The sequence below is a fragment of the Nipponia nippon genome, unplaced genomic scaffold (genome assembly GCF_047370975.1).
Source record: "Nipponia nippon isolate SJK-2023a ecotype South Korea unplaced genomic scaffold, ASM4737097v1 scaffold_1, whole genome shotgun sequence".
Lineage (NCBI taxonomy): Eukaryota > Metazoa > Chordata > Aves > Pelecaniformes > Threskiornithidae > Nipponia > Nipponia nippon.
The window spans coordinates 164,137,013-164,151,294 of NW_028262290.1; the positions used below are offsets into that span (position 1 = coordinate 164,137,013).

General features: G+C 42.7%; 1 protein-coding gene and 1 long non-coding RNA gene across 10 annotated transcripts in view; both read left to right on the forward strand.

Moving 5' to 3' along the window:
* Window positions 1-4,544, forward strand: part of NKTR (natural killer cell triggering receptor) — a 44,397-nt gene extending 39,853 nt beyond the window's left edge. For 7 of the 9 annotated variants that reach the window (XM_087731494.1, XM_087731509.1, XM_087731504.1 and 4 more), the window contains 4 exons: window positions 116-211; window positions 544-603; window positions 1,184-1,282; window positions 2,947-4,544. In XM_087731494.1, coding sequence (XP_087587620.1) covers window positions 116-211; window positions 544-603; window positions 1,184-1,282; window positions 2,947-3,025 — 334 coding nt within the window. In that variant the 3' untranslated portion in view covers window positions 3,026-4,544. The remainder of the gene's footprint in view (window positions 1-115; window positions 212-543; window positions 604-1,183; window positions 1,283-2,946) is intronic. The other 2 variants (XM_087731518.1, XM_087731526.1) reach the window with 1 other exon arrangement.
* Window positions 4,545-6,656: 2,112 nt separating this feature from the next.
* LOC148057694 (uncharacterized) lies at window positions 6,657-10,589 on the forward strand. The gene is made up of 3 exons (XR_015706502.1): window positions 6,657-6,749; window positions 7,683-7,966; window positions 10,190-10,589. It is a non-coding gene; the product is annotated as an uncharacterized LOC148057694 (long non-coding RNA).
* Window positions 10,590-14,282: the final 3,693 nt, after the last annotated feature.

Consider the following 14,282-nt stretch of genomic DNA (forward strand, 5'->3'; position numbering starts at 1 on the left):
AAATATTTAGCTTAAAAAGGTAAAGCTTTATAATGCTTCTGCCTCCTGTTTTCTGCTGCTCTTCTCTTCAGTTATATTCTATTTTGTGCTTTTCAAAGCTGTTCATTGATTGTAGGTCAAGAAGCTATACAAGAAGCCGAAGCAGAGGATGGTATAGTAGAGATCGGTCAAGAAGTCGAAGTAGTTCTTACCACAGTTACAAGAGTCGTAGGTAAGGTTCTCTAATTGGAGATAGTGGTGGGGTGTATTACAGAACCAGTAAATGAGGCACGGCAGCCTGATGCTTCAGTCTCTGAGCGAGTTGGAAATGTGCTTAGCTGTGTGTACTGCAGTCTGAAGTAGCTACTTGAAATGTGCGGGTTAGAATAGTCAGATTTCAAAATTTCCTGTTACTGAACAATAATTTTGCTTAAAGTTTTGTAGCATGGATAACGAATTCTGAGCAAAACATGTTCCTCTCCTCCCGCTCCCCATCTCCCCCAATTCTCTTCAGCACTTCCTTCTGATTAACTTAAAATGCCTCTGTGGTTTTGTTTTTGTCAGTCGAACCTATAGTAGAAGTAGATCCAGAAGTAGTTCTTATGGTCATCACAGTCGATCCAGGTATGGATTATAGTTTTATACAAACTCTGCAATAAATGTACTCATTATAAAAATATCTTAGTATAAGAATACCCCTCTGTCTGTTGTACTTAAAAATAGAATATCATGATGGCAACTTGAATTAAAGCAAAATCAACATCAGACACTTTTAAAAGCTGAAAATAAGCTAACCATCTTGGCATTAGTTATAGGTCATGATGAGATAAGTAATGGTGAACACGTTTCCTTTTACTGTTGAAATAAAATTGAGTTACAAACAGAATCAATTTGTTACTTATTTTCAGAACTATTAGCAGATGAAATTTTTACTGCATCTACAATTTGTAGAGAAAACACACAACTTTTTAAATGCTGTGTAAGTCTTTGCTGGATTAAGAAATTTGAGATTTTTACTGTTGTTTTGAAGATTCTTGTATTTAAACTTCTACAAAATGTAGAATTATTCTGTTTGGGACATCCTTCAAAAGTAATTTCTACGTAGCCGCTCATGTCTGTATAAAAATGTCTTTATGCATTTAAAATAGATAGCGTTTTAGACAAGAAATTGTAAATTTACAATTACTTTCTTTTCCCTTTAAAGTAGGTCATACACGTATGATAGTTACTATAGCAGGAGTCGAAGTAGAAGTAAAAGGAGCGACAGCTATCGAAGATCTAGAAGTTATGATAGGCGATCCAGGTATGTTTTTGCTGGCATGACTTTGACACCATATTTACGCAAAAGAGTTTGCTAAACACATACTTAAGGTGTTCAGAAAGTCTAATGTTTGGGTTTTTTTACCCCCCAAGCATAAAAAAATACACTGCTACGAAAAGTAATAATTAAAAACAATTAAAATTAGAGCACATGTGTGAGTGAGGAAATCGGAATTTCTGACATACTAAATTTGAGGATGGGGAAGAAACTAGGATGAGAAAGACTTGAGAAGGCTCCAGTTCGTTGTATGTATGCGTTCAAAATAAACACGTTTGGGGTTTTTTAATAATTTTAAATGTTTCTTAAAAACAACAATGAGCTGACTCTCAAGATTTCAATCAAGTGCCCTGTTATGGATTAAAAGCTACCTGGTATGCAAAGAATTCCACTGGATGGTAAATACTTTTTGATTAGACTGCAAAATTGGATTTGAAAAAAAAATGTGGAAGGGAAATTAAAAATTGCAGTGCTATCCAGAGTTAATTTTTTTAACTTCCTAGAACATATTTTGAAAGAACGTTTTACCTACATATCCAGTGTGCGGATGAGTTTAGGATAAATTTTATTCTACTCAGTCCAGGGGCATTGTATAGGTGTAAGTACATTTCACAAAGATCAGAAGTGGCACAGGAGAGAGAGAGAGAGAGAGATATCAGTGAATATCAGTGGTGATTTGTTTTGTACCTTTTAATATGTCTCTCATTAGTCAGCGGTAAATCAGGCAGATCTCTAAGACTACTGTAAATTTTCATCCTCTGCTGTCCTTCAAGCTCATTTTTTTCACAACTTTTGTACACACTCTTAATGGACTTTGCTCTCACCCATTTCCCCATCTAGTTCTGATAGTAAGACAGCTTTCATCTTGTGTTTGAGGGGAAATTAATGAGGTTAACGAAGAGTGTGGAAATAGACTTACAAAATCATTCTTTTAGGATATTGGGAAGCTTCAGAGAAACGATGTTGGATTAGGATATGCTCACCTTTCATTTAGAAAGCTTTCCTTACAGGCACAAGGCTAGAAAATCTCTAATGACAGTTTATTCTGTGTAATTTGAAGATGTCCTGTGGCTTGTCTGAAACCATCTGGGCTTTATCTTGATGCTTAGCCAGGTGCTGAGCTTGGAATTCTTCTGGATAAGCCAAAACATTTTAATCTACAACTTCCACTCTGCAGACCCTCACATACTCCTGTTATTGTTATGGGGCCTAATTCTTACGATCCTTCTTCAAACGCAAAACTGCAATATGTAAAGCGAGGATTTGTGAAATTAGCTTAGTTGAGAAACACTTGCAATATAAAATTATATTTGTTAGAATACACTTCTCGGTCAGCTATTAGCATTTACAAAAGCAGTTATTTTGGATGATTTCTTAGCTGTATCAGAGAAAGCAAGAAATTTTGTAGCTACAAACACAGTTTGACTTGAGTTACACGGGGTTTTCATCATGTCAAGTTAATGATTATTTTAATTCTGAGCGTCCCTTAATGAATACTTCAGTTATATGAAATACGATCCTGTAGAAGACTACTTGTATGTTTTCTTCTTGTCTCGTGCGTGTCTGTCTTGACAATTTTTTTACATGATGTATTTTGAGCTTCAAATTCAAAATTACAATTTTGAGGCATTTTAATCTTTTCTTTGTAGATCTTACGGCTCCGACAGTGAAAGCGATCGCAGTTACTCTAACAATCGAAGCCCCAGTGAAAGCAGCAGATATAGCTGAAAACGTTTCTTTGACGATGGAAACTGTCTTTAATAATCTTTTCAGTGTTATGTTAAAAAAAAAAAAAACTGTTTTGACAGTGTCACAAGTGAAGTTGAAGGGCGTTTACTGAGTTAGCTGAAACGTTACCATTTAACAGTGAACTCGCTTGACTGACCGTCTGCTTACGGAGAGAAGTGCGGAGCTCAACTCAACTGATTTTTTTTTTTTTTTTAATTTTTTCTTTTTTATGTCAAATGCTACTTTTACAAAATAAAAGAAGAAACCGGTTTTATTTCCTTGAATTGGATTTTCCAAGCCATGAATGACACTTTAGGGTGAATTTGCTGCCACCGCTTTTCTGGGTGCAGCAATCAGTACTGTCTTCGAGTATGTTTATAAACACCTTAGGGCTTTCTGCCCGTTACTATTAAGTATATGCTAGCAACTATAAAACTGTGAAGAAAACTTCTTACAAAGGCTGCCGTTTCTAGTTTATTAAAATGCTTTTTTTAATGCTGGAAGATGGGTTCCATGCTGTCTTGTGTGTTGATTATTGCGTTATATACAGAATATACACAACAGCTAGGTGATGAAAACAAAGACTGCCGCTCTGTCTTAATCCTTACTGTACTGTGATATTACAGAAGTCTGCCGAAAAGGGTGAGGTTGTACACAATGGGAATTGTCCAACTGACAAGCAGTGAGCAAGAGTGTGCTGAATGAATTTTGATCTTAATATCCCACTTGTCTAAACTTTTATGTTTAAAAGTGAATTTTGTGATAAACAGCAATGTTCTTAAGAGTCTAAGAAAAGTGTTTCTAAACGCTTTTTGAATTTCAGTTCATATTACAGCGCTTGGCATACTTCAACACGTTTTGAAGTTGAATGTTGTAAACTGTTGACTATATCATGAGTTTGTTAAAACCACTTTTTAAAAAACTTACGTGAGGACAATTTTTTGAGAAAACAAACCGTAATGGTTCCTTTATAAAACGTCTGTAGATGTATCGCATTTGCCGTAGGGAATATCGAATGTTGATATTGCAGATATTGAACTATATATTGTTAAAATGATATGACTACCAACATACCGCTATGCCTGATAAAAAGCATGGACAATACTTTCAAAGTAAAGTTTAATACCAAAAATGACATAATGTTACAGGTAAATGGTTTGCAAAAAAAACATAGATTGAAGCTGAAGAGCATTGAGTAATTTTTTGCAATATTCTGGTTGAGTTGATTTAAAATAATTTGTAAAGTTTTTCAGTGTTTAGAAAGTTGTGTACTAAGAAACAGTTTTTTAATGGCATAATGTAACCTGAAAAGCAGGGTCTGTAGTGAAAAAACAGACTAACGTAGCTTTGTTAGAGCTAATGAGTACCGTTGTATTATAATAGTTTTCATAACCGACTTTCTGTAATATCTTGAGATGCTTTCATTTTCTCAAATGTTTTCAAATATTGAAAATGATTTTTTTTAAATCTCATCAGGACCCAACAGCTTTGAAAATTAAAAGTGGTAATTTCTTGCTTAGACGTCGATTCGTACTGTCTCTTTGATTGAATTAAGCTATCAAAAATTAGCTTTTGGTACCCTTCTGAAACATGAAAAGAAAGTTCAAAGTGAAGTTGAAAGACTCTAATGATGGCCTCCGTTTCTGTCCATGAAGCTGAATAAGACAGTAGTACGCAAGTTCCTAAAACTGAACTTGTCCTACAGGTTTTTCACTTTCTAAAAGAACCCAAAATTCTGGACTTGAACCCTTCCGACTCTTGTAGTCGACGAGAAAGTGTGTGCACGTAATCCTTTCGAATCGATATTTTGTAAGCTTCTGATGCTTTTTAACATTAAGTACGTTTATTACTCAAGCCAACATACGTTTGCAGACACGTTTCTGACAGTAGCAGCCATTTCGGAGTCCTGAACAAACTCTCCTTGCTAACTCAAGATGATGTTTGTTGTGGTTTCTTAGTTTTAAGTACAAATGTAACTTGTTCTTTCCCTTACTAAGAAAATAGAACTAGTGGGCTAGCGGCGTAACAAAATATACAAATAGAAACATTGCCATCCAATACTTATTAGAGAAAAAAATTGCTTCGGAATCAGATTTTGTCATATTTCAGATCTGATTTGATTTTTTTTTTTTATTTTTAAGGCCAGGAAAAAGTTACAGAAATACATTCAATCAATTAATTGTAGCTGTCCAAAATTACTGCAGTGTCACTAATGACTGTTTCGTATCTCGAATTAAAGCTTTATACAGAAATTCCATCTGGTGGATGGTTGGGGAGGGGTGCGAGGGAAGCGGGGGGGTATTTTTACTTGGTGAAGTCTGTTAAATTGTGCTTCAGAGAGAAAATGTACCCCTGAGCTGCTTTTCTAATGTTGGTCTATGTTTTTGCAATTTTGTTATTCAAAAGTAGTTGCTGTTTGTAAAATAAACTTTTGTACATATCTGCAAATGCGGTTTTCTCTACATCTGGAAAAATCCGTTGCTGCTTGAGGAAAACAGGCAGGAAAATTAAAAATATACTTCAATTTCTGTATCCGCTTTTGTCCCTTGCAAGAGTACACGCAAGTTGCCTTTCCTTTTCCTGACCTACTTAGAGAATGATTCCTCAGCAAGACTCCGTACTGGGTTTACATAATAGTCATTGGAGGAACAAATATTTTGAAATGTCCAAGTGATTTGAGGTCTCGCCATTTCCTCAAGATACCGAAAAGGTTCCTCTCTTTTGTGCAGAGATACACGTAACGGATCTACGCGGCAAGCCCTAAATGTGCCGAGTTTAACTGCTTTGCTGAATGTTCTTTCCCAAATATACATTCCCACATCGTTTCCGTAGCATATTGGAAATGTGGTATTAGTTCAAGTCAGCAGATGTAATGGCTCAGCGGACTAATCCATTAGTCTTTTAGACCACCTGTTCCAGAAAAACTGGATTTCATTGGAAAATGCCGGCTTTGTCCTAATGGAAAGGCTAATTGCCTTGGGCCGAGGTAAAAAGGACAAGTGGAAGCGTTCCCTTCTTCGATTGAGTCGTCAGCGTGATCCGGTTAACCTGGCATTTCCCAAACTTCGGAGCGCTGCCCCTGAGGAGGAGGCGCAAGGAATCCCAGGCAGGAAAAGTAGGAGCTCCAGGTGGTACGAGCTATAGTGATGGAAGGTGTAAAAAATAGTAATTTAGGGTAGGGAAAGGGTGAATGGCTACACCAGAGACAAACAACAGCGTAAGAAATGTTAGACAACCCCCGAGTTGCTCTCTGGTGTAAAACAGTCTCGATCTTTCTTGCCAACCTTTCTTTTAAATGCATAACGTAGCTTTTTTGTGCTTAAAAAGCTCTGTTCCGGGCAGAAGTGAAACATCGGGACGCCGGGGCCGCTCTCGGGTGCTGCGGACCTGCTGCCGGCGAGGTCAAGCCCTCACCTTGGGCCGGCTCCGGCGGGAGCGCGGGGAGGAGGCTGGCGGCAGGGCGCTGCGCTGGAGCCCGCAGCGGTAAAAATAGACAGCTGGCTATGTATTACTCATTAGTGACATCTTTCTATTAAAATAAGTCTTAAATCCTGCCGCGTAGGAAAATTATTACTCAAGTATAAGCGGTTTCATAAGAAAAAGAGGGAGTTCTAAATAAGGTTCGGTCTGTACGTCTCTTTTGGCAATAGCTTCCCCGCTACGTAGCGCACAGAATATTGTTGGGGCGTAGCTCCGAGAGCGAGCGTTCTGTCTCCGGTTGCAGGTGAGCGACTTAACTTGTCTAGAATAAGACGATATGAAATGAACCATCTGGCTATCAAACAACCGGTTCTTACAACGCAACGGCATAAACGCACTTTTCCTACGGTGCCGACGCGCAGGGAGGTTTCCTTCCTACCGTATCGCTTTTAAACAAGGGCTATTTGCGTCCTTGCACTCGAGGGTAAGGAGCGTTTAAAGTGCTCTTTCAGAAGATCACCAAGTATCTGACAGCGTATTAAATTTCTGTTGATGGCTTTGTGTGGGTCGTGATGATCATGCTTACGGTTTGGAGCAGAACGCAGTATTTAGATGACCTTGAGCTGCACTCTGCAATCCATCTGGCGTAATTTCCAAACCGAACGCTGCCTGGGATTTAAATCATGAGAAGATAAAGCTTTGCATGCTCCACCCCTATAAATTATCCATATAAATTATTTTTTTTTAATGTGGTTGTGAAACAGTAATGATTTTCCACCTGGTTTTAAAATGCTTTAGCTGCTTAACTGTTGTAAGTTAAAACTGTTTAAAAATCATACGAACGATTAAAGTCTTGAGTTTAATAATGTCCGTGGAATCCCTCTGAAGTAGGATGGCATGCGTGAAATCAGGCAGTCTGTGGCAGTTTTGGTTTCTTTTTTAATGAAGGTAATGTTTCACAGCCACAGTGGATGCACAGAGAGGGGCTGGGCGTTAATTTGGTATGAATTGATATTGTATCTGTCCCTGAGAGGGCACGCTGCAGCCCAAGAAAACCCAAATCTCCTTACCCAAAGGATGGGCGAACGTGGAGAGCGCTGAGCTCAACGCAGCTCTGGTAGCTCCCAGCCTGGCGCTGTGTCCCAGTCCTGGCCTTAGGCTGCAGAATTCCTGAATTAATTCCTTAATTCAGGCACGAGGGAGCCGCCGTTCCTCTTGGGCTTTCTTTTTCTTCCAGCTCATCGTGCGCCCTGGCAGGGAGGAGAAGGAAGAGCTCTTCCCCTCTCCTGGTGCCTCACCCCCGTCCCATCGCTCGGGCAGCGTCTGCCGGGCTTCTCCCTGGTGCATCCTGGAAAATGAGCCGTGAAAACACGAGGAGGATTGGGAAGGTCCTCAGGAACGGGAGAGGGTAAGGGGCTGAGCGCTGCACTTCCAGGAGAAACGCCCGGCTCTTTCGGGAACGTACCAGTGCGATGAATCCATCGACAGAGGCTTTTGGGACTTCAAGTGCTGCTTGGAGAAGTATGTTTAAGGAATTCTCATTTCAGATTAAAGCGATGGACTGCCTGATGTGCCTTGCTGGCAGCAAACATGCTCAAGTTGAGGGGCAGCCTCAAATAGGGAGGGCTGTTGTCGCAGGTACTGCCCAGGCTGGGGCAGAGCCCGCTGCAGAGCCTTCCGAGCGTAAAAGACGTGAGGTCCTGCGATAAAAAGAGCCTCGCAGTGGTTATAACCAAGTGGCAGGTGCACAAAGAAAAGAAAAAGCAAGAGGGCAAATACGTGATCCTTTCTGGGTAAACTTAGCAGGCTTTTGCGACGGCTGGCTGTTCAATCGCGGCTGTATAAAGCAGTCGTGGATTTTTTTTTTCATCCCTTTATGCTTCGGAGGTCTGCGGCGTGACGGCTGCCACCTTTTAAAGAAATAACACGGGGGATGGGGAGTTCGTTTTTTCTACCGTGATGTGCGGTTCAGTAATTTCTTTCAGTGTCCTTAGCTCCTATTTTCAGAGAAATAGCGATTCCCTGATCACTTCATTGCACTCATTTTCAATGTCTTCCCCGTCGGGGCCAATCACCCCTTACTGTGTCCCATGGCCGGCGCTGCCCCGGGTCCTCGGCGTTGGCCGCTAACGTCACCCGTAGTCACTGGCACAAGGGAAAGAGCGGCGGCCGCTCTGCAAGCAGCATTGCTGTTTGGCACCAAGGGTTAGACGGGATTTTGAGGAACGTGCTGGGTATCTCCTGTTCCACTGCCTTTGCTAGGAGCTGCAACTCTGGCTGAATAGCAACAGCCTTCAGCCCATGCTCTGAAGCTCTCTTAACCTTGGACCTTACCTCTCCCTTCTTCAAAGGCTAAATCTCTTCCTTGTGGCATTTAAAGAAGTCAAAAAAACCAAGGGGGAGGAAGGATATCAAGTACTTGATGTTCTCAGCTGTGGAAAGATGGGGCTGGAGAGTAGAGCGTTGCCGAAGGCTTTGAGATGGACGCTGGTTTCTCCGTACCACCAAAGCCTTCTTGCGTCAGCTGGGGCAATTCCGCGCTCTCGCCGCGAAGACGCGATTCCCTACTGAGCTCGGCAGGATCGGTTATGAGAGAAATAAGAGCTGTCTAAGGGTAATTTGGTCAACAGTAGCAAATCCGGGAATATGAGCTAATAACGTATAAAACACAGGCTGCCCGGTTGTGCCTTTGCTAAGTGGTGTGATTTTTAGATTTCCTGAGTGTAGCAATGCGCAGTGTGATATACACCTTTTTTTCTTTTTCCATTAAACTGGGGGGGGGAAACAAATTAAAAAAAATAATTTTTTTATCGAAACAGCTCTATCTGCAAAAAAAAAAAAATCCATACTGATGGTGAAATCCAGCTTTAGTGATGGAGTTCCTCTAGGCATCCTCCGGGAAACACAATTGTCTTTCATTTCTATCAATAGCTTTGAAACAACACCTCTCACAAAAAGTTTGTGCCAGCAAATATAGCAAAAAGGGGCCTTTTCAGCACCGTTTCCTCCTCCCCAGAGGCAGGATCAACTCTATCTGTACAAAACGCAGTAGTTCTTATCCAGCCTATCTGTAAAAAATGGCCAGCGCTGAGGTTCAGCAGCTGAAGTGCCAAAATCAAAATTGCCTGAACTATCCACTCTATAAAATACATATATATATATATTTTTTCTGATGGCTAAACTAAAGCTCCTTTGCTGCCACTTAAGCCCATCACTACTTCTTGCAGTTAGAGGGGAAGAGAATGACCTTTTTCCTTCTGCTTCAACATTTAAGTAGAAAGAAAAAGGCCACCTTAAATATCGTCGTACTAGCTCTTGCCCAAATCTGGTCTTCTCTGGACTAAACAGGTCCAGGTCCTTTCGTTTTTTGGGGCGGTTTTGGGGGGTGTTGGGTTTTTTTGTGGGTTTTTTTTGCAACTTCTTAGATCTGACCATCTCCTGGACTCTGCCACCAGCCCATAACCTCCCCAAATCACCATACCCAAGCGGACGACGTACTCCAGCCGAGGCTTCACGGTGCCGTGCGGATCTAAAGCATCGCTCCACGTGTCCTGCAGGCAACCTTCGCGTGGCCCTGCCTGTGGTTTGCTGCTTTTGCAAAGGCACGAGGAGGGCTGCTCGGTCCCGGCCTCCCTGCTCACCCGCTCCCTGCCCGGGCTGGGCTCTGCAGATCAACTCTTCTTACACAAGCCGCAAGTTTTCCCTTTGTTTCTACTAAATTGCATCCTATTTTTTTTTTTCCAGGCTATTTCTCTAATGTGTCAAGATTGTTTTGAAGTTCCAGCCCATCCTCCAAAGTACTTGAAGTCCCTCCCGGCTTGGTATCATTTGCAGCTGTAAGAAGCAAATTTTCTATTCATGCAAGTAATTATTAAAAAAATATTTTGAGCAGTACCAGGCCTGGGACAGATCCCCAGGGACTCCCAGGCTGTGTATCTCTTTGGTTTCACGGCGGATGATAAATAACTCCTCCGAGCAACGTTCCCTCCTTCCAGCACTGCTTTCCTCCGGCTTCGTGTCATCTGTCCCTGCCACCTCCCCTCTTCCAGCCACGCCAGCGCAGCCACGCTGGGGCCGCGGGGATGTGAGCAGGGGCTGATGTCTTAATTTAATTTGAACTTCAGCTTGTCTGATTTGAGCTTCTGGATGTTGGGTCTTACAAAACGCTGGCTGAAGGTGCCCATTGCTTGTTTTCCATAGTTGCCCTCCGAGACGGTGTTTCTAACCCCTCTGTAACGTTAGCTTTGAAAAACGGAGTGAGTGTGCACGCTCTCTGAGCTTTTCATAGAACCACAGAATGGTTTGGGATGGAAGGGACCTTTAAAGGCCATGCAGTCCAACCCCCCTGCAATGGGCAGGGACATCTCCAACCAGATCAGGTTGCTCAGAGCCCCATCCAGCCTGGCCTTGAATGTTTCCAGGGATGGGGCATCTACCACCTCTCTGGGCAACCTGTGCCAGTGTTTCACCACCCTCATGGTAAAACATTTCTTCCTTGTATCTAGTCTGAATCTCCCCTCTTTTAGTTTAAAACCATTCCCCCTTGTCCTATCGCTATTGGCCCTGCTAAAAAGTCTGTCCCCATCTTTCTTGTAGGCCCCCTTTAAGTACTGAAAGGCCGCACTAAGGTCTCCCCACAGCCTTCTCTTCTCCGGGCTGAACAACCCCAGCTCTCTCAGCCTTTCCTCATGGCAGAGGTGTTCCACCCTCTGGTCATTTTTGTGGCCTCCTCTGGACCCTCTCCAACAGGGCCATGTCCTTCCCGTGCTGAGGACCCTACCTTTTCACCCTAAGACATCTTTTCCAGGCTTCCACTTCACCGCTGTGACCTCTGCTGAATATCTTTCTGCATCCTCCTTGAATCAAGGATACCAGCCTTTAATAGTTTCCTTCAGCACTGATATAACTCAGATTATTTCTATGTGATCCTCACCCTGGAAATGGTTTTGTTTGGGGGATTATTTCCCATGGCTTAGGCAGGGGAGGAAAATTCACTGTTTTTTCTGTGTATATGAGTATTTACTGAATAAGATGGTTTCTTGTCTTTCACGTTACCAATTTACACCCCTGTCGTGTTGGAAAGGTTCCCCGTGGATTCCAGGGACCTAAAAGCCAGAGGTGCTTTGAAATTAATGCAGTTCATATGTCTCTGCTTTGCCACTCCACCGAGTACCAGTCTTAAAAACTACTCCCGACTCAAGATTATCTAAGGAAAAAAGTAAGAATATGGGTTTTTCGAAGAAAAAAGGTAAAAATTAGAGTGAACGTGGAGACTGATGCAGAAGGAGCAGTTAATATCTAGCACCTACTTGGTCTCGACTCCCCCGTGTCCCACTGAGCTCTCAGAACCGAGGACCGAAGCCATCAGGCAGGACCGATGTGGTGGGTCTGGGAGGTGGGACTTCATTTTGACGTGCTGCATCCCACTCCTGAGCTGAAACTCCTCTTTGGGGCAAATTTCCCCTCCTCCCAGGAGAGTCTCTTGAATATAAATGCATCCCTGGGTATTTCCTGTAATTCTTGATAATTATTTCAATCAAGATACCAATTTATAACTTCCTGACTAATGAAATGCTGTTTCTTATCGCGTTATCCTTTGATATGTAAAGATGCCTTTGAACTGCAAGCCCCGTGCTGGGAAGACCCATGCAGCTTTCACACCTGGCTCGTCAACAAGCAAACCCATCGCTGGGCTGTGGATGTGACTTGTAGGTGACACCAAAGCATTTCTGAGCTGTCGCAGAAATTCCGTCTTTAAGTTTGCAGGATGCAATGCAGGGACCGCTTAATGTACGTTTTAGCTATGGATTGGATCAGGACTGAAGCTTATTGCTTGTTCTTGGTGAAGTCTAGAGGTGATAAACAGTAATCTTAGCACATCTCGCTGGAGTTGGGAGTATCTGGTCCGGTAAGCTGCCCCATTTTCCTGTAAGTTTATCTAGCCTACTAGTCTTTTCCAGCAGCAACAGGAGATAATATTTCAGGAGAACGTGCAAGGCAAAATATCTTCAGTTCATTCCCCTCTGCTCTCCCAGCATCAGCAATTATCCCATCATGGGTGCTGGTGGGTACCAGCCTGCCTGTTCCCTCTAGTATCTGTTGGCAGACCTATTGCCCGGGAATTTCTTCAACCCTTCTTTGAATCTATTCATGTATTTGGCTCTTGTGGCAACTGGCTGACTGAAGGAGGACTTTGTTATTTGTTTCAAATTGATTTCCTCCTCCTTTGAGTATTAGTTTCGATTTGCTGCACTTTGCTTGTAAGCTCCCAACAGCCTTCCCTTCTCCAGGTTGAAAGGTCCTGACCTTCTCGTCTTGCCTTGCAAAGCAGCTGCCCCATCCCACTAAGCATTTTAGATGTTCTTTTTGCTTCTCCAGCTCCATCGTACTCCTCTTGGAGATCAGGGCTACACAGTACTCAAAATCAGAGAATCATAGAATCTCAGAATCGTTAAGGTTGCAAAAGACCCTTAAGATCATCGAGTCCAACCATTAGCCCAGCACTGCCAAGGCCACCACTAAACCATGTCCCCAAGCACCACATCTCCCCGGCTTTTAAATACCCCCAGGAATGGGGACTCAGCCCCTGCCCTGGGCAGCCTGTGCCAGTGCCTGACAGCCCTTTCAGTGAAGAAGTTTTTCCTAATATCCAACCTAAACCTCCCCTGGTGCAGCTTGAGATGCACCAGGGTTTTCTGCAGCAGCAAAGTGATGCCCTGAGCGTTGGATGTGTTCAGGGAAGGCAGAGAAATAACAATTTCTCAGCTTTTTTTGGCTGCCACCTTGAACACGCCTTGGCCGCACGTTGAGCCAGCGATTCCAGAGAGCTGCTGGTGGCAATCCAAAATCTCAGCTCCAGCTGCCGGTTCCAACCTCAGCATCACACAAGCGTGGTTTAGACACCTTTACTCCAGACTTTATGTATTCCTATATCAAAGCCCATTTGAAACTTTCTTCGCTGCTTTTTCTCTTTTTGAGAGCCTTCTGGCTCTTGCTGGCCATCAGTGTGGCACTTGATGACCTTGGAAGAGCTCACCTGCAAACGCTGAGACGTGGGGCTGCTCTTACTCCTCCAGATGCTGATGACGATGTTGAAAAACCCCGGATTCAGTCTCTGGTGAACCACACTGTGAACTCTTTTCCATCCTGAAAAGTGACCATCAGAGCCCTCCTTTTGGCTTCTTTTAACTAGCTTTTGAGCAATAAAAGGACCTTCTCTCCAGGGGCAACTTAGTTTCTTTAATGGTCTTGTCAAGGGCTTTTTAAAAAAATAAATATAAAATCCTGTGGTTTTCCCACCCAGAACATAGAATCCACGTGCTTTTTCATTAAAAAGCTTAAATTCTATTGAATTTACTTTTGTCCAGTGCCTTGAACATAACAGGAGTTAAACTGTTCACGCAAGAAAGCAGTAGCCAATAATGGCTGGAGAAAGGCCTGGTGGGAGAATAAAAATATTTCTTTCCCCAAAATGCTAACACTGACAAGTCAAGTCGTTAATAGAGATTTTTTCTCCAATGCAACAGCAGCAAGGACAACTTGGCTTGGCTTGCTCGACACATCCAGTGCAGAGGCCTCGATCTTAAAACCTCTGGTTATGTAACGCTCAAAATAAGCCCTTTTCCCCCCAAATGAAGACCTGGCAATGCTCTGTTCCTCTGCTGTAACTCATCCCAGGGACAAGCAGGACCAGCTCAAAAAGCAGGGTCATGTCAACTGCACCACACTCCTCCCTTACAACACATTTAGGTGACCCACCTGGAAAAGATACCCCGAGGCACCGGTTCTGGTGCTGTGGTTTTGCAGCACCGATTCTACCGAGTCCCGCTGTTAATGA